Source organism: Phalacrocorax carbo, chromosome 10, assembly GCF_963921805.1.
Source record: "Phalacrocorax carbo chromosome 10, bPhaCar2.1, whole genome shotgun sequence".
Lineage (NCBI taxonomy): Eukaryota > Metazoa > Chordata > Aves > Suliformes > Phalacrocoracidae > Phalacrocorax > Phalacrocorax carbo.
In genome coordinates, this window is record NC_087522.1 from 6869273 (window position 1) to 6894363 (window position 25091).

A 25091-nucleotide genomic window follows, 5' to 3' on the forward strand; every position below is an offset into this window, starting at 1 on the left:
AGTCTAGAAGAAAGTAATCTGTGAATAAAAATTTTATTAGACTAGTAAACATTATGAAGTTTTAATTTAAGTTAAATTAGTGGCAAATGAGTTGATGCAGGACACACCAGAAGTAAATAATAAATTGTGCATCTTCAAGATAACTACCGATGTAATATACATGAAGATGAGCACAATGTTCTTTAAAATTATTAAACAGTACATTTTAAATAGCTAATAATATATAAGGGTAGTGCTGAAGGATTGAAGGGTATAAGCTGAAGCACACATCTTAGCAATAAGATAAATAGAGTTCTCTAAGGTGTTAAATAAGCTTTCTCTTGAAAAGCTAGTTTCTTGGGAGGCACATCCAAGGCAGTATGGTAGATGTATACTGGATCACTGATAAAATTGACAGAGACTAGAGGAAACTGGGAAATGAGGTGAGGGGTTTTTTTTAATAGGTCAGTTCATATTCAGACTTCCAACCTATAACCATTTAGGTCTGAACAATGGACCTCTGTAGTCTAGGGGACCTAATATCAGGGCAGCCTGACTTTCCAAAAAGGCAAGAATTTGCTATCATTGCCTCTCAAATAGCTTGAATTCTTTAAAAAGTATGCTAGTATCAGTTGTTGTTGTCCAGCTATCTTTGCTTTATCGTCAGTAAAGAGATAACATTTCAACTGAAATCAGTGAACTTCAAAGCAATCATGAAAAGTCTGTTTCCAAAATGCAGAAATAAGTAATCTCTAAAGTACAGCTGAAAACATTCACAGCCTTAAAATCATGGTTATTATTCCTGCCAGCCCAGTTCTGGGACGGTGTAGAATTTGTGCAGCAGGTGACTTCCCACGTCGTGTGTACTCTGATACTGTCAGATACCCAGCATTGTTTTGTGTTCTTCCCGTTTAGCACGTATAGGAAAGTATAAGTACACATCCCTGCATTCTTTCCAGAGAGAGAACAAGTTTTAATCAAATCCACAATAAACATTGTGCAATTAAAATGAATGTTACTAGACAACATGCTATACCATATGGCTAAATTATACAGTATGGGTTCTGTAAGCATACAGATACGTGGTTGCATCTGTAGTGCTAATCCTTTGACACTTCAGCCATAGCACAGAATTTGTTCCAGAATCATGTCAACTTCCATTTTTTTAGTTCCCATTGCAGTTGTTTTGTGTGCATTTTTTTTCTGAACACCATAGCCCGTGCCAGATATCTGGCTAAAAATGCAGTCATTTTAGCTGGGCAAACAAATTTTTATTCCGCTGCCATGTGTTACATCTCCTCGGGTAAGTGGCTTCTGTGGCAGTAGCACAAGATGCAGGTCTGCTGTTTTCAAAGCTTTCTTTCACCTTTGTGGAAAAACTTACTTTTTTGTTTGTTTTTCTCAAAGCAATTCTTTAGCTGTAGTATTGCACATGAGTAGAAAGTATGATATCTTTATGTTGTCTTTCAATCCTCATACTATTCTTGAGCACTGAAAACAACCCAGTTTATTTTCAGGAAGCATCTGTTGTTTTAAGTTTTTAAGAAAGTTGGGGTTATTTTTTTAAAGAAAAGCTGTTTTACACAGTTGAAGGCAACCAAAATTACATCTCATTGAACTGTTATGACTTGATTCAACCAAAGCAGCAGACTGGAACTAGATATTGCAAATATATGCATTACAGTGAGTGCAAGGGTGACTAAGCACAGGCATGGATACAATCATGTAATTCCATTAGGTAGGTTTATTCTTAAGCATGTAGCTTTGATTACTCCAGACTGAATTACATCAGCCACAGAATACTTGCCTGTAAATTGTCTCAGATGATCAACAGTCTTTGCTACCATGCTTTACCTTTCATAGAGCAGGGGGATGGCTGGTTTCACAAAAGTATTTAATGATTACCCCTTTTTTCTTTACATCCTCAAAATGCAGTTAAATAAGGCAATTCATTTTTAAAGATAGAATGGTAGGCAATTCATTGTGTTAAATAGTAATCTTATGAAATTGCAAAACTTACCTCCAAAATGAGCAAAAATAAAATAAAATAAAAATTTCTGGAGAAATTTGAATTACTTCTAAAATTACCAGACGAGGTATTTTTGCCACTAATGTAGAAATCACCCATTTTTAATTGTCACTTACCTGTGAAGGCACTGAACCTGTTTGCTGTGCTGTCCCGGCCCAGCTCAGCATTTCTTACCCTGCCATCTCTTTTGTCGTTTTAAAGCAAGTTTTGTCTTCACAGACCCTGGCTGGGTACACCCTTGCGATGCTTCGGATGCAGCAGTTTGACTCGATCAATCTAAACTAACCCCTTCTCCAGTCAGAAGTAGTTTTGCAGCCCCAGGTTGATCGCGTTGCATAAGTGAACGCTGCGGTCCTCTTGTTTACTGTGGGCTGACTCAGCCTTCCCTAATGCTTCCTCTGGTCTTGTCTGCTTTTATACTTTTATCACATTGAAAATTAAAATCAGAACTTAAAACGTAGAAGGAAAGCGCATCCTGGCAGCCGCTGCACTCTCTCCAGCCTTCCTTTCCCACGGCCCTAATCTCAGCAGCGTTGCTGTTAAAGCCTCTTACCTTTAATTCACGTTTTACATTCCTCCGCGCTGCCGGATCCGCACGCGTTTGATAAGCAGCATTTCTGAGGAGGGAAGCCGGCTGCAAAGCCCTGTCTTGTTTCTCTTTGAAAACATGGTGATCGCCTCTTGCCAGCGCCTGGGCAGCGTGCTACGCTGCGCGCCCGCCGCGCTGCACTTGTTTTTCCTCTATAAGTTACTCACAAGTTTCTGCTTGGCTTGGCAGGCGGCAGGCCCCTCCCTTTCCCTGTTTACAGCCAGTTTCAAGAAGTGAGAGGCTGTGCTTGGAGGGGAGCGAGCCGTTGGATCCAGCTCGGTTTAGTCTCTGGGTTTCAGATTTACCACTTAAAATATACGGGCTGCTGGAGCATGCAGGTTTGTTATGGTATTGTCATCTGCGCTGGGGTTCTCCGGAGACATCGGAGAGGCTGTTCCATTCCCTGCAAGTGCAATCAACAGCTCTCATTCAGGAGTGCGGGTTTTATTTTTAACCTGGGTTGAGAATATGTGGCTTTGAGGTTTCATTTTTATAGGCCATGCATCCTCAAACAATCAGTTTTTTTTAATTACTGTATTATGGAGCACGCAGGTGTTTGTGCTGCTTGCAAAGGTGAGCTAGCTTGTAATACAAGCTAGGAAGAAAAGTTTCTGAGCATTTACTTTGAATGTGAATTTACTTTGAATTTTTTTTGGTGTTGTGAAAAGGCATTAAGTGAGCCTCATTTTGTGATGGTATTATGGATTCCATTCTGGTTCCTTGTTTGAAAAGTTGAAAAGACAATTGTTCTCAGTATTTGCATGTCATTTGTAATTAATGGATGTGAGCGGGTATATTCTCTACACCTTTAAAACTGATCATTTTTTGAAAGAGTTTTTGAACTGTAGGTTGATAACTTATCCCATACTGAATTTGGTACTGTGGTGCATCTGTTGTTCATGTGGAAACCCCATAGACTTATGCACTAAAGTTACTACCTTCAAAGTATGTTTTTAACTGGTATCGTCAACCAACACCAAGAGCTGCCTTATTTTTTCAAAATAATTAGTCTTATATTTAGAGATTCTGAGGCTTTATTCCATAGGAAATAAACACCAATGCAAAATCCCTTAATTAAAAATTAAGCTGGTGTTTATGGAATGAATACCAGAGAAACACTGAAAATGCTTACTCAGGGCGGGCTGAGTTACTCCATCTGATGGCAGCTTGATTTTTTAGGCAAGGTCTGTGCTTCTTGGTTTGTATTTAACAATTCATTGTGAGTATTGTAAAACCACTGCAACTCCCAAATGGCACAAAACTCCTCCGTTCCTATTTGATACATAGTCCACAGATAGAATTGCGTATGTGCTAAAGATAACTGTTACAAACTAGCATCCAGTCTTTGCTGCCTCAAAACTGTAGAAGGACTTCAATCATAGTAAATTCACTGGGGAAACTGCAAAATAGGAAAGGTATTAGTGTAGAAGTACTTTCAGAGTTCTGGTACTTGGCCAAAAGTCAATTTCTTTACATGACATAGAAATTGAACCTGGTTTTATTTAGATAAAAATTTGCATGAGGTACTTAAGAAAAACTTCTTACAACACCACACAAAAAGTTAAGAGCACTTGGTGGCAAAGATTATTTTAGAAAAGATGCATAAAATGATCTTCAATTAATGAGAAAAACAGCAAACTGCTGCTTGGGTGTATTACAGAGTCCGTAGCTGCAGTCAGGGTTTTTTCAGGCATTTTCATTCATAATGCAGCACTAAGTTGCAGAGCAGGTTGGGTAACAGTTTCAAGCATGACCATTCTACACTCTTGATTGTTTGACTAAAAAACCCCAAACCTTTATCCAGCTGTAGCACTATCTCACGCTCTGCAGATTTTTTTTTGTTTAGACAATAAATGATTTGTTTACTTGCTCTGTTATTGTCTATATGTGAAATAGCTCTTCCCTAGGTTGTCTAACCTCTGAATATGTGTTTTCACAAGCTGTAATATCATTAGAAACCTTACGTAGCTAATCAAGCTGTTGCCAAGAAAGTAAGTCTCTAAACAGGCCTAACACTCCTACTTTCATCAGGTCTTCTAGAGTTCCCACAGGATCTCTTAATTTCTATAGAGACTGAAACCCAAGTGTCCTGCATAGAGGAAGGCTGAGCGCTGTGCAGAGCTTTGCTGGATGGCACAAGTTTCTTTCAGATCAAGACTAAGAAAACAGAAAAGATTGGCCTGAAGTGTTAAATATATGCATAAACCATGACTTAGTAGATTGTCAGCTATTCATCAGTTTGTAAGGTGCTTTTTGAAAGTGACAGGCTAATTATTATTTATGGATTAATTCTTAAAAATGTAACTAATGGATGATCGGTATTTCTGGAAAATAGCATACCTGCAGTTAGTTGTACCTTAAGGGGAGCACTCTGAGCTCTCAAGTGCGAGAGAGTGAAGTGTTGCACTGCCATTACCTCACAGTCTGGGTAACGTGACTTTTTTTTAGGCTCACCAGCTTATACACATGCCATAGGGACTAACAGAAGACTTGCTGGCTGGACATACAGAAAAGTAAAACTATACTGCCCAAGTTAGGTGTGAGGGGAGAAAATGCAGCAGTGCAGGCAAGTAGGTTTCAGAATGTACTTTCCTTATGCAGTTGCTGAGTTGCTGCTGTTTATAATATAATGATACAGCTCAGATAAAATGCTTTTAGCATTAGTGGAGAAGAAAATCCTGCTTGATACTGGGTGCTGGGCTGAAAAACAGGCCCCTTCCAACCCTATCATTTATGTCTTTGTGGTGCAATCATTGACCAGTTTGGCAGGTGGTATGTTTATAATTGATATCGGTTCCATTTTATAATGTAGTTAATTCAGCGCAATATGATGTGAAAGAACCCATGACTAAACAACAAGAATAATTGATATAAAGTAGCATTGACTATAACCCTGTCTTGGATGTTTAAAATAAAGCACAAATAAAAAAAAGCAATAAAAAAGGTCAGTTGGAAAAGGGGTGGTTTTTTTCTTTCCACAGAAGCACTTTCTGTCTGTCGTGCTGTGAGAGGGAGCATGGAACAAGGAGTTTGCCCCCCCGGCAAATGAACTCATGGGAAGAGCAGGTGCCCAGCCTCCTGGTCCCACTGATTTCACCCTCGCCATTAGGCACAGTTTTTGGCTTTCTAAACCCATTCCCTTTGCAGTATGAACTTGCTTTAGTAGCAGCATAACAATAATTAAAAACTTTGAAAAATGACCTTTGACTCATACCATCCGACTGTTGCCTACCCCTGCTTAATTCTGCACAATGCTGTGAGTCTATTTCCAGCTTTATAACTTCTTGCCTCGCCTTCGTCCAGTGTTATTCCTTAAGTGTTCATTCTGTCCAGACATAAATGCTTACATGCATTTCCCTGTTTTTTTAAAAAGTACATTTCCTTGTTTTTCACATCTGCCTGGCCCTTATTTTCCGCTTTATCTCTCCCTGATGACTCCATTACAGTTAAGGCTGCACCTCCCATCATCGTTTGCTCGTATGACACACGTGATGTCATATCAGACTTATCACAGGGTTTCTGACTACGATACTCTTTCACTTCTTACTTCTCTTACTTTCCCATGGGACATCTCAGGCTGTTCTTAGGCATGGTGAGTCAACAACAAAAATTGAATTCTCAAGAACTATAAGGGTGTATTCCTGTCATGTGTGGAATGAATACAGAGGTACTCATGCTTCTGAAATCGATCTTCGCATTTTGCTCTGGTCATCCTTTGAGGTTGCTCACTCTCTGTTTTTCCAGAAATTCTGAATATATATAGTCTTCAGAGCACTCAAAAACTTAACTCCTTCCTGTGGGCCCTCTCTCACTTGCTAGGTGACCTTTTCATTGTTCCACAGATGTTGGCAGCTGTTGTCACTTGTTTATTCTTTCATTCTGTAAGCACCATCTTTGTGGCAAATCATCTGCACAGCAGCTACCTGCTCATTCAGATCCCACTTGTGCCATCATAATCTGCTTACTGCCCCGGCCTCTTGGCAGCCTTCTGAACAGATGCAACGTTTTTCTGTTTTAACCTTTCGTTTACATTAATGTTGTTGTTGTTATTATTATTACATAATTCCATATAATATAAAAGTGTTAACAATGGCAGCTGCACACTTTGTTTCTGTTCAGATTTTTCATATCTTTGGGAGTCCGAGTTCATGTAAGGCCATGTCAGAAGTAAGTCTCTGCAAATTGCTGTCACAGATCAGTAAGCATCAACAAATGAGTTCAGATGCTCCTTTGGTTTGGAAGAAAGAGAGGAAAACTTGATTTTAAGTTATGGCAACTACTTTTCAAGATGTGCACCTTTGGTATATTAGTTTAGAACTGAAGAACTTTCTTCTGTGTTCAAAGTTCATAGAAGATAGCTCAAAACAACACGTGTATCCATCAGAAACGGATAACTGTATTTTCTCTCTTTTCACTTTTTCCCCCCTTAGTTTTTAAGCAGCTTACAGCTTATGAGAACAGATAATATACTCCAGTAAAAAAAAAGACAAAAAGATCAACTACTCTGGAAACAATAATAAAAACTGCCAAAGGGTGTTTTTAAGAGCCTGTTATATGTGTTAGAGAGTGGCAGGATGGTAGTGGTCTGGAAGGTTGTAATAACCAAGTACTGCAGGGCAGAAGTGACAAAGAAAATTCCTTCAAAATGGGGAGACTGAGTTCTGTGGAGAGGAGATAGCCCAGCATTAAGGCCCCTAAAGATTTGTGTGGAAGGAGTCCCCTGTTCAGACGCAGATGCTATCTGCCAGGCACATCTGCCACTCCCAGATAAATCCTTTTTTTTATGCTGTTTATTTCTTTGTAATAGGGCCTCTGCAGGAGTTAGGTTGCCGATGGCTGTGTCCTCCTCACAGCTGCTCAGAAACAGCTGCTCTGGGGACTCTGCATGGGTTAACTCTATAAACTCAATCATGTTTTGTTAAATTCGCTGTGTCCCAGTGTCTGATGAGCGTGACTGGTCGTCTGCTCCACCTCTTCCTGACTTAGCTTTATCACTGAATTCCGAAAGATCCTTTATATGGAAAACCTGACATCTTTTCTTTTTTTGTTCACCATGAGTGAACAGTGCAGCTTTTAATACATCATAGATGTGTTGTGGCGTAAGATTTCATTACTGCAAGAAGTGAAATGAATTCTATTTTTGTGCAGTTCTAAAGATAGGGTATTCCATTGGGCAGAATGAATTTACGCAGCGGTTACCTGTATTAGTCTACAAGCATTAGCTGCCTGCGTTTCTGAAATGAGACACAATGTTGAGATGCTCAAATATCTACTAGGCGATAATTTTCTTAAAAAAATGAGCTATATGCCAAACAAAACCCCTGTAATTTTACTAGTATTCATATTCACTTCCAGTAAGTTATGGTGTATTAAATAACAAGAATAATTAGAATGAATGTAGTATTAGAAAAAAGGCTTCATAAGGTGCTTTGAGTTCCGGATTTTATAAAGTTGACTAATTGGAATAGAACTGACAGCTTTTAAGCATCAGCAGAGTAGATGGCACCTTTCAGACTGTTGAATACAAACAGCCAGTTAGTGCTACTACAGTTACTGGTCCATGTTTTCAGAGCACTTGGAAGCTGATTTTGATGCAGCTATCCTACTTTAAATCTAAGTGGCAACAAACTTAAATAAAATTCAGTGTCAAGATGATTGAAAGTTGCTATATATATTTAGGTTTTTAACTGCTTCAGTGAAAAAAGATCTTTTAAAAAATTTAATCTCTGGCAGAATTTTCACTGTGTTTGTAACTGGTGAGCCACAGAAACCAAAAGACTTAATTAACACATAAAATTTCAGTTTCTTGGAGAGCACACAAGCCCATTAACTGTAGCAAATATTTTCATTCAATGTAAAACTGAACGTAAGTTGTAGTTTCTTTTCATAGGAACTACTTCAACTCAATGGATCCTTCAAGGATTACATGCACCTTCAGAAAGCATTCTTACTATCATGATGTTGATGTTCAGAGTAGCTGGGACTGAGTAGATTTACATGATAGATGCACTTCGTCCCACTGTTTTTAATGAGATTATTTAGTTCATTTTTCTGACTTAAGGCATTGAATATAGTACGTGGGTGATTTCATTAAAGGATCTTGCTTACATGATAATCACCAATATTTAACTATAGGGTTGTTTTCCCCACAGTACCTACAGACACTTAAACTGTTGAACAACAAGTCAGTTAAGACTGGTTTTGGGGTAAAAATGTTTATGAAACTTATAAATTCCTCCTTTTTATGTAAAGATCACCAGATCATGGAGACAAATTTAAAATTATTTGCTGAGGCCTTTTTCATATTTGAGAAAATATAAAATTACAAGACTTCGTTTCACTGATTACTTTGTTTGGATCGTTGGTGCAAACAGATCACTTGCACCTCTTCTGAGAGAGGAAGTGGCTAGATCTCTGCATTTCCAGCATTTTCGCGTCGCCCAGGTTCCAGGTAAGGAATGTGTATGAACTGAACTTTGTGCTTCTGGTCCATGTAAATCAGCATCACTCCAGTAAAGAAGACAGATTCTTACCAATCAGAATTAATGCAAATTATCCCTATTCTAGATATTGCAGACTGAATTTATCCGGGGACAAAGCATCAAAGCACACTGACTCTGCTGGAATTACTCTGTAAATGAGTTGGCCCAGTGAGTTGGCAAGGTGGAAACAGCAGCTCTTATCTTAACCGATTGTTGTTAGCTTCACCCATGCCTGGGACTTGTGACAGGGAACACTGCTGAAATTTGGCAGTATGAAAACATTCCCCAGAGATATTTTGCTGCCAGTTGCAAAGACTGACAGGAGGCACAGATGGTAGTTTTCCTGGAAACTATAATATAATGCCATTTCCTGTTAGAAACATTGGTGAAAGCTGACCTAGTGACTCATCAACAAGACTTCGCGTTGACTGTGTAGGAAACTCTTGTGAAACAGACTTAGACTGCAGAGACCAGGCTTTCAGTAAATGCAAAAATATTGACATAGTTCTTTCTCAGATAATATTTATAATAATGAATATAAAACTGGTTTGAGTTTAGAGTTTGAAGGGGAAAATTGGCCCTCAGCAGAGTTGTACTAAGGCTAAAGTAACTTCAAATATTGTTACATCCATTGAAGATAAACAGATATCTTTCCGATAATTGCCAGCAAGCCTGAGACATCTTGTTCTTGACAGTCGTGGCTTTTAATTTCTATTGCTTGGTGAAGGAAATCCCATTTTCTAGCTGCCTCTTGAAGAAATTTGTGTATTTACTGATTACATGTTACTACATTTACAATGACTGAATAAAACTTTTTAATTTTACCTTCTATGAGGGCTAGTATAATATTAATGCTGATCTGAAGGTGGCTATTATTAGACTGTAAGATTTGGAGTAGGAATTTTTATTTACCAGAGGCTTGAAATTAAATAAGAGGCATCTTACTGACAGGAATGGGTTCTGATTTGTCCATCTACTGCTGCTACTCCCCACTCCACTTTATCAGGGATGTTTTTTTACCACTATTTACCAAAATTTTCTACCAAGAGTCTTGATTTCTTTTAAGGCTCCCCGTTGCACCGATTATATATGGAACAGCCCTTCTATCAAACTTAAAAAAGCCAGTAATAACCTTTAGCACTTTTTGTTACAGGATGCTGCAAAGGGTTTGACAGTTTTAAGTGTTTGATGATTTGATTTGAGTCCTTGGCTATACTTCACAGGTGTGTGGGTGGGGATGCTTCCTTAGATATTCTTAATGGATGTCAATTTTTCCAGCCCAGTATGAGGCTGGGCAAATGTTTCCAAGGGCAAAGAAACCAAAAGTATTTTTGGGGAAAGAAATGCCTAAAGGAGCCTGGAAGCTTTGTAAACCAGGACTCTCTAAACCTAAAGTCTCCCATTCAAAACCATCTGTGAAGTTACACCTTGAGTGTACTACCTGTAGCCACCTGTTACCTGCATTCTGTCCAATCAAGTATTTTGAGAAGCCATGGTTAGGATTTGTACAAATTCTTGGGACTATAGCCAAATAGATGACGTTGAAATAAATACTAGTGCTTGCTAATTGCAGTGTATCAATTCACACACCATACAGCATTTTCTGTGGGGTTTTTTTTGGTGGGTATTTTTTTCCCCCCTAATTTGAACAGGTTTTTTTTTAAAGATTTCTTAGTGTCCTCGATAGGTACACATGTTTTAAAAGTCTTGCACACTGCAGGAAGAAAGCACAACTTCTGTAGCAGATTTTGTTACTGCAGGAGCTGTATAGAGGCTTGATATATAAAATAAACTTATAATCTGCTTCCTCCTGTGCTAATGGGTGGAAGCCTGAGGAGTAATTAGTTTGTCACAGAGCCAGTTTCTTAGTAATGATTGATAAATGGTTGTTTGTACATAGCCCACACAGACACAGGGTGCATACCAACAGTAAACCACAGATTGCAGGGAGGTCGCTGGAGCCTCCTAGCCTATCTTCACTTAAACGAGCATTACATTTAGCTGCTGCGGAAAATATGCAGACTATTCTGATAAACTCTTATCTGATGTTCGGGTCCTGTATGCAGAAATTCAGATGAATCATTCTGATGTGCAGATCACATAGATGTTCACATGAATCACTTTGTCCAGACATTTCATTAGGTTTTTTTCACCATTTCAGAATCAGTCCAACTTCTGTTGAAATCATGGGGTACTGCTTTGACTTAAATGATGGGGCCAATCAAATATGTGAAGGATGTGATGCTGGCATGAGAAATAGGGTGCTGCCTTTTTATGCTGGTTTAGCATTTATATAAAAAGGACATAAAGTTCAGCTGACAGAGCCCTAAAGGAAAGTAGGTCTTCTGCTAAGTACAGTAGAAAACAGATTTGCAATTATCATGGTGATTAGCATAGTTATAAATGCTTATGGAGGCTAAAAAGGACAGCAGTCGTTCTGCTTATTCAAAGCTTCTGCTGCAAGCAGTTAGGAAATTTTTGGTGCTTTGAAGTTTGCCTTTGGCTTACCTTCTTTTACAATATAAATGAAAATGCAGCTTAATTGTGATTAATTAGTTAATTAGTTACTGCTGTGTCTTTTAGCTGCTTCGCAGTAATATTTTAAAGTATGGCTTGCTGTGTGTTTTATTATTATGCTATGAATAGAAGATTCATAAGTATCTCACTTTCATTGATAATTTTGCTTTATTAAAGACTAATTAGATTAACTTTTGATCAGTTCCTCTGCTATACTGTTATACTTCTAGATCTAATATACAGAAAAACTGAGATCTCATCTATTCGGAGCAATTAATAAAACACTTAAAAGCACATGCTCAGTACATAAAGAAATAGTAAATAAGAAATCCAGCCTGATGTGCAAAAGCATGAAAATATGCCTAAGAAAAAGCCTAATGTAACTTTCTTTTGGACAGCCAGATAACAAATTTAAACAATGACCTTTTCCTGAAAAACTGCTATCTAAACACTGAACATTGGTTTCTAGAGATGGCACTATTCATTTTCACTGATCCACGTTTTATATGCATTAATGTAAACTGTTTCTAGGCTCTTTAAAAACCAAAAGCAATCTAAAAGGTGAACTTCTTAAAATTCTCACCTGGTCGGCACGGCCTTGTTGTTTCTTGATGGCTGGCAGTAACATTTTGCCCATCAAGTTAGACCCTTTTCAAAGTGAGCTCAGTAGAAACTCCAATCTCTCATTTCTCTAGTAGGAGTAAACAATGGGAGAGCTTAGAACAAGACCGCTGACGCCGCTGCACTGCCCTCGGTGGTGGCACCAAACTCTGTGTATACATGTGATTTCCCCTGCACATACATACACATAATCCTTTAAGCTTCAGCTGCACGCTCTTATTGGCACAGAGGGCTGTTGCAAAAACAGGGGGCCTGATCCTGCCATAAGGACAGTTCTGCGTACCGTGTTCATAATTGTGAAAGGGATTTTTAGGGGTCTTTTTTTGGAACAGACATACTGAAAGGACATTCCTGTGGTTCGAGAACAGTTCAGCCTTTGGTGTAGTTACGTAACAGGAGACAAATAGCGGCTGCATCAAACTGGGAGAGCGTTTTCAGTGCAAGAAAATAATTTTTGCCATAGGAGTAGCTATTCTGCTGTGCATGTTAACAGAGTAATAAACCTGGAGCAAAATAAGCCAAACTAGCAAAAATATTATGTTAGTAAAATTTTATTTTCTTTAGAGCTACTCATCACAGCTGTGTTTGTTGAGAGTCATATCCCTTCCCGCCTTTGAAAAACAATGCTATTTAGCAAAAACCTGTAACATCCACTCGCCCTCTGGAGAGTTCAGACAGTAACCAACATCAGACCTGAAAAAGAGCCAATGTGTGCTTTAAAAAATATTTACTGTAAACCTCAGAATTATTTTAAGCATTCAGAAATAACATTTTAATTAAAAGAAAAAAAGTAAGGAAAATGCTACTGCTGTATCATCTTACTTTAATGAGATGCTAGGTAAATGTAAATTCTTTCAATTTGAATAAAAAGCGTGTAATACCATGGTTCTGGCTACTTAGCTTGAATACAAACAGTCCTTAAATAATTTACCTTTTTAAACTGCAATAAAGAATTAATTTATGTGTTTTCCTTCCTCCTCAAAGCAATAAAGTGTAATATATGCTTTTACTTATCAACCAAAAATGAGCTGACCCCTAAAATGAATGCAGAATTTGTCATTCATGTTAGGCATGTATATAGCATCTGTATTTTCTTTAGTGTATTTAACATACCTGTATTTTTTTTTACTTTATACCATTAGTTGCTTATTTTTGTTCTTACAGTATCTTATAAGCTAAAACTTCACAATGGGACTCTAAGACAAACTCTAAGGTTAACACCTGGGAACTTGAGAACTTTTTAGATTGTTAATATTTACGACCTAACTGTTTGCCTAGTTCAGTTTTTTTTTTTGTTCCTTTTGGCTAAGCTTTTATTGTTTATATGAAAGTAAAAAAACCCCAAGTCTCTATTTACAATCTTTATAACATAGCGGCTCGGTTTGTAGGTCCCACGTTAATATTTTCCATTAAAGGCTCTATTGTTGGAGAATGGTCAAATTGTAAAATAAACAAGCACTTCTTTAATCTCAGAAGTAATATTTCTATGAGAAGGCAATGTGGGGCAGCCCGGGATTATGCTTTTTTCTTTTTTTTTATGGTTTGTAATATTTTATGCTTATCACTCGTTTGGTTAAGCCACTATGCATGGTTTGTATTTTGAAATACAGAGCAAAATCCCCAAACTTTGTTGATTTACGTTTGATAACATAGCAGTGACAGCTGGGCATAGAGTTTAAGGTAAAGTGTGCTTTCCTTCTGAAATTCAGTCCTCATAAACTCTAGCGCATAGGCTTTTTGCAGGAGAGAAATGCAGACATTGGGAGATGGAATAATACTCTTTCGGTCTCTAGGGAGAGCAGAGGGTAATAACGCGGCTCCTTCAAGTCTGTTGCTCTCTTGGTTTTACAGAGGCGACTGCTTGCTGTCATAGGCCCTGCCAGTCATCACTTACTTAGTTTGCACTGTCCACAGCCTGCTAGTTTTGACATGATCCTGGTCAGGTTTGTCTAACACACTTCCCTGAGGCTTGTTTGAGTGTGCAGATACTTAATCCCCTACACGGTTATGCTCTGTAACTATCACTTGTCAGTGATCGTCTGGAGTAACCTGGGGTAGTTGTGGGGCAGAGGAGACTGTCATGCTTTGACCAAAAAGGTCCAAATTTTAACAATATCCTCACTTGTAGAACTTGCCCAAGTATTTCTTGGGGCAGACCCATGGGGCTTTGTGCTGAGACTCTGTCCTGGCCAGATAGCTGCAAGGGGGCTGCGTGAAACAGTGAACGAAGGGGTTTGAGGTTTACTTTAGCAACTTATTTAACTCTGCCTCATTGCAAAGTAAGCAAGTGCCAGCCTCAGTGAAGGTGGAGCCTCTTCTGTGATCTGCCAGAAAAATTAGCCCATACTTAAAACACCTTTAAACACAAGCCAGATGTTTTTTCTGTGCATGTGGTAGAAGTTCAGCTGGATGGGAGTCCAGCCTGAGAGTGAAACACATACATAACCTCTCGTACTTTACCACCACTAAGCAGCAGGGATCACAGAAGCCTTGGGTGTCTCCTCACATGTTTAATTTTCAGATGCAGTATACTGTTGCTATTGGCTTGATTAACATGCTGAATTAAATATGGCAGTTCCCTGTCCATCCTCCCCCAAATACAGTTCTCATTGTCGATGGTTCTATGAAGTTAATGCACAGTCCTAAAGTTCATAATTACAAGTAACTTTTTTTCATATGAAATTTGTAATTGGGCAGTGCACGTTTTCATTTACAGAATAATTCATAGTGGTTCAGATGACGAAGTCACCACATTTTTGAGGTGCTGATGTTTCTGACATGCTGCTATATCTGATATGAATTGATAGACAATTCTGGTAATACTTTTTACTTAAAGGAGCTAAATAAGACGAAACCTAGGAAGTTCTGTTCAGTTTTGTTTGGCAATACAGTGACTTTCAGAAGTTCATCTTTTAGGAGTGCTCTATGCAGTAACTTAGACTTAGGTACTGAGTTAGTGATTCAGATGGATTAAACAAATCACAAGGTTAAAGTGAAAGTAGTTATTTAGGACTGTGGTTGCCAGAATATTATTTTTATGAGCTGAAGTGGTTTCGTTGAAGCATCACTATGGCATTAGTGAATTAGTGGGTGTACATTTGGGCCCTTTATACCCATGTGTAAATTGTCTGTAGAGAATAGTTATTCATATAAAAGGATTATCAGAAATATTCCTCAATATACATTTATCTTAAGCTGAATTGATGGTACCTTCAGAGGAACGCAAACTGTTGGTGCTACATGGCAAAGGTACTGTGGTGTGGGCAAAGATCTCCTTGTTCAGTGCACAGAATTTGGCCAGTCCCACTGACATTTCTTCTTATTTTTCAGTACTGTTGTTTTAAGTGTAGAAGTAAGATGTAATATTAATGGGATCCATTCAGGACTGTTTGTGTTTTATCTTAGTGTGAGTATTCACCAAGGTCATATTTTGTCATAACATGCCTGAAAATGCATTAATTACTTAAAAAATGAAATTGCATGTGCAGATCAGCTGAAGTAAGCAAGGCTTAATTGTAAATTTTAGAGTAGTTGCTTTAGAACTGCCTTTTATACAAGCACACCTTTTGGTCCTCTTCATTTTTTTTTAATCTGATACAATATTTCAGGTTGTAAGCACTTTGATGGAAAACCTTAAAAAGGCGACCACAATTGTACCAGTGCTGCAACCCTATTAATCATACGTTCATTCTTCAGAACCAGCGTCTCTGGTTTGAGAAATTCAACCAGCTTTCCCTAAGGGCCATCTGCAAACAAGCTCTGCTGAAACTTGCTGCGGTGGCTGGATGAGCCGCTGCCCTGACGGGACGGCACAGCCTCCCTCCTGCCAAGGGTTACCGGCCTCGTGGCAGCCTCAGCAGAGGGACACATGTCCCTGCGCTCTTGCAGTCTGACTTCCAAAATGGACCACAAAAGTCCACCCTTTTAAGGGGCATTGCAGTGAACTCAAGCTGCTGAGTCAGGTGCATAAACGTAATTTTCCTTGCACTGGCTCCATCACTACAGGAGTGGGAACCTCCAGTGGGTCAGTGGCAAACAGGCTGGGAGAGGAGCGATAGCATCTGGATCCATCACAGCTCCTTCCTCTGCTGGCATGATTCAGGATCCTCATGTGGTTTTCATGAATATCCCTCACACCTGCTAACCCAGCTAATTCAGAGAAGCTTTCCAAAAGTATTCAGAGCTTCTGATTCACTTCAGCAGCATGCCTTTTATTTATTTATTTTGAAAAGACCATGATTCTGTTTCAAAAATGTGGTTCTCTGCTAAAAACGTAGGACAAAAACTGAGCGTTGCATACAAATAGGAGTGATAATAATGGGCAAGGCAGGAGTATTTGTGTCTTTTCTAGTGAGTAGGCTTTATAACTTGGGCTCCTTTATATTTTGACATCTAATTTGAATGGCCAAACGACGAAATTCACTGTTAGGTCATTGCTTGTGTAGATGTATTAAGAGACGTATTCTGGTGCATCTATGTGCATCTTTTGTCTCTGCATACTTTGGATAATTTTATTAGTTATTGTTTGAAAATGTCATTTGGCATTAAATCAGTTTATTTAGCTATTGTGGGCTAATCCAAACATACAGAATACACTGCTCCTGACCTTCTCCTGTCAGGCTTTCAGCAGCTCTTCCCTTTGCAGACCTCAGGTGGTGGGGACAGCGGAAGGGCTTTAACCCTCTGAGTGTATTTTGTGAACACTACAGGACAGGGTGAAGGCACTACAGCTCACCTTGCAGCACAGGAGAGGAGATGTATAAGAAGGGAAGAAGTCTAGGCCTTACTGTCTTCCTTAAGAAAATGCTTGGGTACAGCCTCCCCGCCCTTCAACCCTGTAAAAAAGATGTAAATCAGGCAGACTGCATGCTCTAGACGTGGCTAGCTGGCAGGATTTCATAGCCAGCTGACCATGAAGCGCTCCTAGCTTCTAAATCTGCTTGACTGAGCATTGTTTCTTGAAGCCTTCCAGATTTTGGTGAAAATTCTTGCACACAAATCTTTTTAAAAGAGGTTGTACGGTTGAAGAACTATTTCTTTTAAAGGATACGGAGAATGGAAATGGACTTAAAACATCATTTCCTCTAGCTGTCCATTTTACTGTTGCCACTTTTGATCTATGTTCATTTGAAAATACAATTTATTAATAAATCTCTACCCCGACAGGTATTCTGATAGCGTGAATCTATTGTGTTTGTTGTTAATAGCAAATTTTAAAGGGAAGAAAAAAACAGAGGAAGAATGCAACAAAAATCTTGACTGCAATGAATAAAAATTAGACTGTTTGTACTATGAGAAAATGAGATAATTATGGCTATATTCTGTGCTCAAAGAATGAAAATATACAACATACATGCTATGTGGAAATGGGAGAGCCATGACACTAGGACAGATTCACTGAAATATTTTCTCCAAAATAGCGCTTAATAATGTGGGGATATATTTTCAGTTAAGGACTAAAACCGACCTGGAGAGTGTTCCTGGAGTTTGGCAGCAGGAAAGAGGATGGTTTACAAACATTCCAGACCAGGAAAATATTTGGAAACCAGTAATGCAACCTTTGGCCACTACTTGTAAGCAGCAGTAGGTGCGTGTTTTGTTGCACTACAGCCACCTGGTAGGTAAGTGCTCCATTTGTGCGTTAAGAAAAACTTCCCAGCCAGTCTACTTTGCAGTTGTTCCATATCAAATTTAATTTTAGGCTTACTCTTCTTTTAAATCTGCAGAGTAGGTAGAGCCATTGTGGAGTTTGACTCTTTGTTTCTAGATTTTAGAACTATTTTTTGCCTTTATGTGGTAGCGAAATCGTTATCTGAAATTGTTTGTGTTACATGAACCATATCAGAACAGTCTATAAAGTTCAGCGTTTTCTCCAGAGTGTCTGAGATCCTACTACAAAGAGTACTCGCATCTTAAGAGTCTGACACCAAGTAGAAATAAAAGGCTGAAATAACAACACCACTAGCTTTCTTTAATTAATTGTATGTTTCTGTACTTAAGCTTTAATAGTGGAAAGTATTGCTTTGAAGACTACCTGCAGAATTGGTGGATGAGCAGCCACTTAGGGTGGCACTTCAAAGAGAAATACCCAAAAGACCAACAGAAGGGAAGCTGCTTTTGGATTCTCTCGGTTCCTCCTGGCAGCTCAGAGCTTGCAAAGGAAAACAACCTAGAGATGGTTGTTTTAGTTTGTACGACTTACATAACCAGCTCCCAGCATATAAAACAGGAGGTGGAGCAGCCATACAAAGATCCACCTGTGCCTACCATAGCTGCTGGGAGAATCTTACCTGACTTTAACAGTTTTTCCCTTCCTGGATAAGGGAGATCCCTCACACTGTCTCCAGACAAGAAACTGGTAACATTCAGGAGCCAGCTGTAGCCCTCGGTTGCACTGGTGCCTATTTGAGATTCAAGCCTTTGCGGTTACTCCAGATTTATATCTTATTGCTGAAGCAAGTTGAACAGATCTTGATTTCTACCACTTTTTTTTTTTCTGTTTCTCTGTGTGCAATATTGCTGTAGTTGATACTAAAGAAGTAGAAAAAAGTATCTGAAAATGGAAACCTGAATTTTACAACAGTGCTCAGTCTTTTTCCTTTAGGATCAATTGAAGCTCCAAGAATTGTGCTTTCATGCTAATCGTCCTGTCCTATTCTTAAACTTCACCTTTGCAGCCATGCTGTAGCTCCCATTAACCAGCATCCCAGACACAGGCTAGTACTTTGTTGCTGTAGGTGACAGCTGGTCAGCATCCTTCGTCTTGGCAATTGTGCTCTTTGCCTCCCTGTTGGCGTCAGCCATCCTCCCAGCTACCCGCCACAGCACATCCTCTGCGCTGACCTAGTCAGCTTGCAGCTTGCTGTCTCTGTCTCCCTTGTTATTGTCTTCCCACAGCTCTGCTAATTCTGGAATTACATGCATGCTCTATCATTGTCTTCAGGTGTCAGCTGTAACACTACTGCAGAGGTGTTGAAGTTTAGTGCCATCATTTAAGGGACAATTAGGAGACCAGGCTGAGGGTAGCTGTTACTGATGATATAATAGGTAAAAAGGATTGAGAAAATTTATGCGTTTGGCAGTTCTAACCAGTTTTTACACTTTATGTGAAATTAGACCCTGAAAGGAGGGACTTTTTAATAAGTATGAAATTCTAAAATGTCACCTGTGCCCAACTTCTACAGACTTTATTATCATTACCTCTGTAAGAATTAAAAGACAGTTCATGTAGTCCAGAGCAGCAAATATTGTCAGACAATGTGTAATGGAAATTTATAAGAGCCAATATTTAACATCTTGAAATGAGAAGCATCCAGGATATTTTTTTTAATCACTTCTCTTGAATTCAGTATACATTACAGAAAAATATGAAGGTAAATATTAAGGTATTTTCATCAGATGGTTTTAAATTAATCTTTGGATTTCCTTTAAAAAAAGAAAATAAAGAACCTTTGAGTAATGGAGGGACAGGGTACTCTTCAAATTGCTGTCACTCTAAAGTGTGACACTGAGAGAAAAATTACATAGAAATAATTCCATTTCCATGTTTAAAGCTCTGGTTATTTGAGTCCAGATGCTTTTAAAACATCTGTTCTAGGCCTTCATAATGCAAATTAACTTTTGGTAGTTAGATTAATTTATAGAGGCAGAACAAAACCCCACTGAAATTAGTAGATCTGGTGTGGCCTGGGGTTCTGTCTCATAGGGCTGTTTGCAGTACTTTTTTTACTTTTGAAGTGGTTTAGAATGCTTTTTCCAACTACATATATGATGTTCTGTATATGACAGATGAGTGGTACCAAACCTGAAACCATCCAACAAAGTAGTTTTCCTTTGCTTTGTTTAGGAAGATCTTTTTGACTGTACTTTTATTTAAAGTGCACTGCTGGGTAATCATGGAACATATATCTGTTTAAGCCAAATTCAAAGAGTATCATGAACTGACACCTGCTTAAGTCTTTAATTAAAAGCAGCTTAATCTCTAACAATCTCTACATACATAAGCAGAAGGTATCTGTGTTTAATGTGTACTTTGAACTGCCATTCATTTAGAAATCAAAGATTTGTAAATGAAACACAGTATGCTAGACATGATGATGTTTGACTGGAATCTCTTCTTGGTGGTGTAGCCTAATTTTCCGGATGCTGTCAGCCCCTGGGAACAAATTCTTGTTAAAAGTTATGTATAAAGTGAAAATATAAAAAGGCGGCTATCTTAAAAAAAGTGTGTGTATCAACTAGATATAAAACATATTTAAAATAGGCAAATATATACAGCGGGGCATGTAGTGGTGAATTGCTCTTCCTTGGAAGGGTCAGCAGAGGGAATGCTCTTTATATTTCCAGACATATATATCCTACAGAAAGAGATGGATTTTTGTGTATTTTTCCCAACTGTGTGAATTTTGCTGGGATAATGTGTCTTAAAATTAAAGGCTGATCTTAGTTTAGTTAATGTTCAGTTAATGCTTATGAATGTTGGTTCATATTCTCTTTCTCAAAACTCTCAGCTTTTCTACTCCTAAAGACATCCCAGTGTTCTTGAAAGAAATGTATAGACAATCTTGTATTTTCTTTTCCTTTTTAATTTTTCTTTTTTTTTTGGCAGCTGGGGATGGTAAATGGCAGTAAGTGATAATAAGCATCGGTTTTAACTATAGAAGAGAAAAAGAAAAAAGAAGAGCAGCCTCTTAAGTTTTTGCAGACCCATAGCTGCAGTTACCCACTGGCGGCATCTGTAACGATTTCCAGCATAATACTATGTCTGATCTCACCTTTGCTATCCTCACAATCAGGTTTAACATGGTGTTTGAGAACCTCAGGCTCTCTCCCAAATAAAAAACATTTAGTAATGATTCTTTCTGCAAAATGAACATGGTCTCCTCTGCCAGGAAGGGAGACTGAAACTTTATAAGGGAAAGATGAACAAAGCCCTTCATTTGTGAGAGGGAGGAAGCTGGTAGGGAGAGAGAGAATGAAGGTTTATAATAATACAGAAATGAGTATGAAGGGGATGTAGATCTCAGCAGGAAGGAGATTGGGGCAAGCTGGAGGCATAAAGCTCAGTGGTGATAAATAGAGAGGAGTAACTTGTGAAGGAGACATGGATAATGAAAGGAGGCCCTGGCCTGGCTGTGGAATGGAAGGTGGCACATGTACCAAGCCAATGGGGTGGAACAGGGGAATGTGAGGAAATCCCCAATACGTGTGGTGAGCTTGGCTTGCATGAGCTTGGAAGCGTGTAACCCTTTCAACATGCTCACCTTGTCTATCTTGAATCATTGCAGTGTCTGTGTTATGTGCATGTTGAGTTAAATTACTAGCAAGGACCTGTGGTAATGCATCCAGAAAGGAGATGAACATTCCTTGAAAACACTTCAGAGCTGATGTTTGAGAGTACAATGTTAAAGGCATTTGCTTTTGACCTCCTGCAGAGCTCACCAAACTAGTTTTGGGTAAGACAAGACAGCACAAAGAACTTTGGCTTGATTTAAATGTGAGTAGTCATGCTTTCAGGATGGAGACTTAAAATGCTGAAATGTTAGGTGGTTGGTTTGGTTTTTTGTTTGGTGGTTGGTTTTTTTAAGAAACTTTCTTTCACCCTCATTCTATGGTTTGTTTATATTGCTAGTTTTAAAGTATTTGGGATATTGTTTGGGTCACTGTTACCTGCTGTTTATAAATACGTTTGTACTTGCTGGGGCCAATTTATACTGTGATACAAAGAACTCAGTGTGATAATCAAAGGATCATGGTACTTCACCCTTGGAAAGATCAGACCTAGTGTCTCTACAAGCTGCATTCAGGGAAAGGCAGCTGAGGTTATTGGGGGGGGGAAAGTATTTTAACTGAGACACAGATATTTTACTACGAAGTTTATTGATGGCTGTTGTCATTGCATGTCCAAAACTCATTAAGGTAGATCTTTGTTTGCCCACTTTTCTCCTGTCTGAACTTTGCTTCAAAAGCTATAGCCCCCAGTGGAAGATTTCATTTCAGATTTCAATTAGGAAATTGGGAGTATGAGATTAAATATTATCCACAGCTGTTTTTCTATGATTATTTAAAAAACTTACTGCACCACAGTATTAGCAAACTAATATGTCTATGATTATAATAGGTGGTGGGAATAAATAAAAAGATAGTCTGCATAAATTCCGAATGCATTCTGTTTAATGTATTTAAAATCTTAACTATTTTTTACTGGACTGAATCAATCATAGAATAATTCAGGTTGGAACGGACCTAGGAGGTTGTGTGTCCAAATTCCTGCCCAAAGCAGGGTCAGCTATGAGATCAGACCAGATCCTGAAAACCTCTGAGAATGGAGACTGTGCATCCTCTGGGCAACCTGTTACAACGCTCAATTGTCCTAATGGTAAAAAGAAAAAAATAGAAAAAAAATATTCCCTTATATGTTGGAATCCATGTGTTTTTCAACTTAGGCCCATTGTCTTTTTTCATCTCACCATGCAGCGTCGTAAAGAGCCTCAATCAGTCTTCTTAATAAGCATCCTGTAGGTGCCACATGGTGTTTTGTTAGGTCCACCCAAAACCTTCTCTTCTCCAACGTGAGCAGGCCCAGTTCCCTCAGCCTGTCATCACAGGGCAAGTGTTCCTGCCCCCTGGCTGTCTTGGTGCCCTCCCCCATTCAGCTTGCTCCAGTTTATTGAAAACTTTCTTGTGTGATGGGGGTGGTGGTGGGGTGGGACAGACCCAAAACTATGCAGAGAAGTATTAGGTTGGTCTCTATGCAAGAAAATACTTTTTAAATAATTCTGTTACGTGGAGGCTTAGGAAGGTTTTCATATGTTTTGTATCTGGCCAATGGGATCAGACTTTTTTAGTAGAGTGTCTTGCAGGTGTATACCTTATGGAAGTCTTTTCTAGGCCAACTTGAGGTTTTGGGATAATGGACTTTTTATCTTTTTGACAATGGCACCTAAAAGGATGGCTGTTCATGGAGTTGCATGCATGTAATGGGTTTATGATCAGCCTTCAGTGAAGAATATAAACTAGAAGCTTGTCTTGCCATAGCTGATATCTTACTCAACATATCCTTTCTGTCTTTACACATAGACTCTAAGATTAGTGTGGTCAAGTATATTGAAAGTAATAGAAAACAGACACAGAAAAAATTGTTGCATGTTTAAAAAAAATCATAAAATGAAGGAGGAAGAGGAAGTGCATCATTTATTATAACACCATGTAGACTAATGAAAAACATACTGCGGACTGGAAATTTGTTAAAAGCTGAACTCAAAAAGTTTCCATTCCCAAAAATGCCTCGGGGCCTCTGGCTGTAAGCTTGTGGCTAAAGAGGCCCTTTGGTAAACTGACATAAAAAATAACTACTCCATAAACATTCAGCTCCTGTTTCACAATAGTTGGAAATAAGTTTTTAAAAAGTGTTACCTATTGATACTGACTGTACTTTATCAAAGGGAGTCAGTGCATTTATGGCTAGAATATTAAATTGGGAATTAAACACTGGGGAGATGGGCACTGGGCACAAAAATGTTACGTTCATTGGACATAGGAGAAAACAAAAAAGATGAAGTGACTTGCTGAGAGCAATAGAGCAGCACGTGGTACTGGCAGAGCTGCTGTTAACATTAAATAGTTCCTGGCTTCTAGTCCTTTGCTTGTTAACTACACCTGGGTGAACAACTCACCTACTCCCCACCACTCTGAGCAGGTGCCAGCCCTTGCACTCAAGCACGTTCTTCAGGCTGCACACAATTACACCCACAGAGTGCTGATGGTATTTGCACCGTCAGTGCTCAGATGATGGTACTGGCCACTTGGAGAAGACTGAGTTTTGTGACTCCCTTTAATCTGTTTGGCTCTCTTACAGGTGCATCTTCCCTGCAGACTTAGCCCAAGCTGATTGACTGGGTGTTGGCTTTGCCTTTCTCTTCCTCCCTGATCAGCCCGTGTCAATGTATAAAAATCATTAATGTGGGCTGTGGGCTTTCAGGCAGCTGTAACTGTCATGATGGGCCAGTGGTGCAGGTGGTGGGGACCATCATAGCTTTGATTCCTTCTTCGGATGGACTGGCAAGCAGTTTGCACAAATAATGCTGGTTAAACCTTCTGAGTGTTGATATTCCTCCAGTCTGTTTCTGCAGTTCCTCTGCATGACAGAGGTTCCCCTGCCTGGCAAGGAGCTCTGGAGTGCCTCAAGATCATGGGACACTTCCATGAAGTCCAGATTTCACAGACCTGTAAAGATGTAGTAAATTGGATATATGTTTGTAGGAGACTGCTTAGGTGGCTGGTTTGTAATCTCTGAGGAGGAGGACGATCTGGGAGTAAATATTGCTTGCCTTAGTTAACTCTTCAGTGAGGGCTTAGTAAATTCTTACAGTGCCTTTCCACAGAAGTGAACAGTAGGTAGAGAAGTCCCAATTTTGGTAATTATTTTCACTGTTGTATACTGGTGAAATAAACATATACAAAAATAGTCACAGTGAATTGCTATAGCTGTACTTACGTGAGGTGCAGCCCAGGAGAATGTCAGTCTGAGATTGAGCCACTGGGAGGAAAAAGAAAAGAAAGAACAGGTTAAGCAATTGTTCATCAGTGGTTGAAAGAAATTAAAAGAAAATGTAATCAATTCTGATAAATACAGATGACTTTTTTTTGTCTTACGTCTCACTGTACCGTGCTCTGTGTAGCATTTACACTATCCAATGTTTTCATCCAATGTTTAGAAAATCTAGAACATGATTGTTCATGATGTTTGGTGTTGTGTTGCTGCATGTACTGACTTGACTGTAGCTGAAAAATGTGATAGAATTACAGTATCACACTGGTGTTGATGGTTTTATTTACATTTTTGAGGTGAACCGAGGATCTTGAATAAAAGCTA

The 25091-nt window shown here is 38.9% G+C and overlaps 2 protein-coding genes across 20 annotated transcripts in view; one reads left to right on the forward strand and one right to left on the reverse strand.

The window, feature by feature from the left end:
* The window catches only part of C10H7orf50 (chromosome 10 C7orf50 homolog), a 133828-nt gene that overhangs the window by 48897 nt on the left and 59840 nt on the right, over window positions 1–25091 (forward strand). The window lies entirely within an intron of this gene.
* The window catches only part of GPR146 (G protein-coupled receptor 146), a 54792-nt gene that overhangs the window by 4685 nt on the left and 25016 nt on the right, over window positions 1–25091 (reverse strand). For 2 of the 18 annotated variants that reach the window (XM_064461641.1, XM_064461642.1), the window contains 6 exons: window positions 24714–24755; window positions 22463–22589; window positions 18508–18618; window positions 12859–12910; window positions 12180–12287; window positions 2562–3000 (listed from right to left, as the gene is read on the reverse strand). In XM_064461641.1, the coding sequence (XP_064317711.1) occupies window positions 12249–12287; window positions 12859–12910; window positions 18508–18618; window positions 22463–22589; window positions 24714–24755 (371 nt within the window). In that variant the 3' untranslated portion in view covers window positions 2562–3000; window positions 12180–12248. Of the gene's footprint in view, window positions 1–2124; window positions 2527–2561; window positions 3001–4619; window positions 4755–12179; window positions 12288–12752; window positions 12911–18507; window positions 18619–20161; window positions 20373–22462; window positions 22590–24713; window positions 24756–25091 lie in introns of those variants that run through there. The other 16 variants (XM_064461633.1, XM_064461643.1, XM_064461636.1 and 13 more) reach the window with 13 other exon arrangements.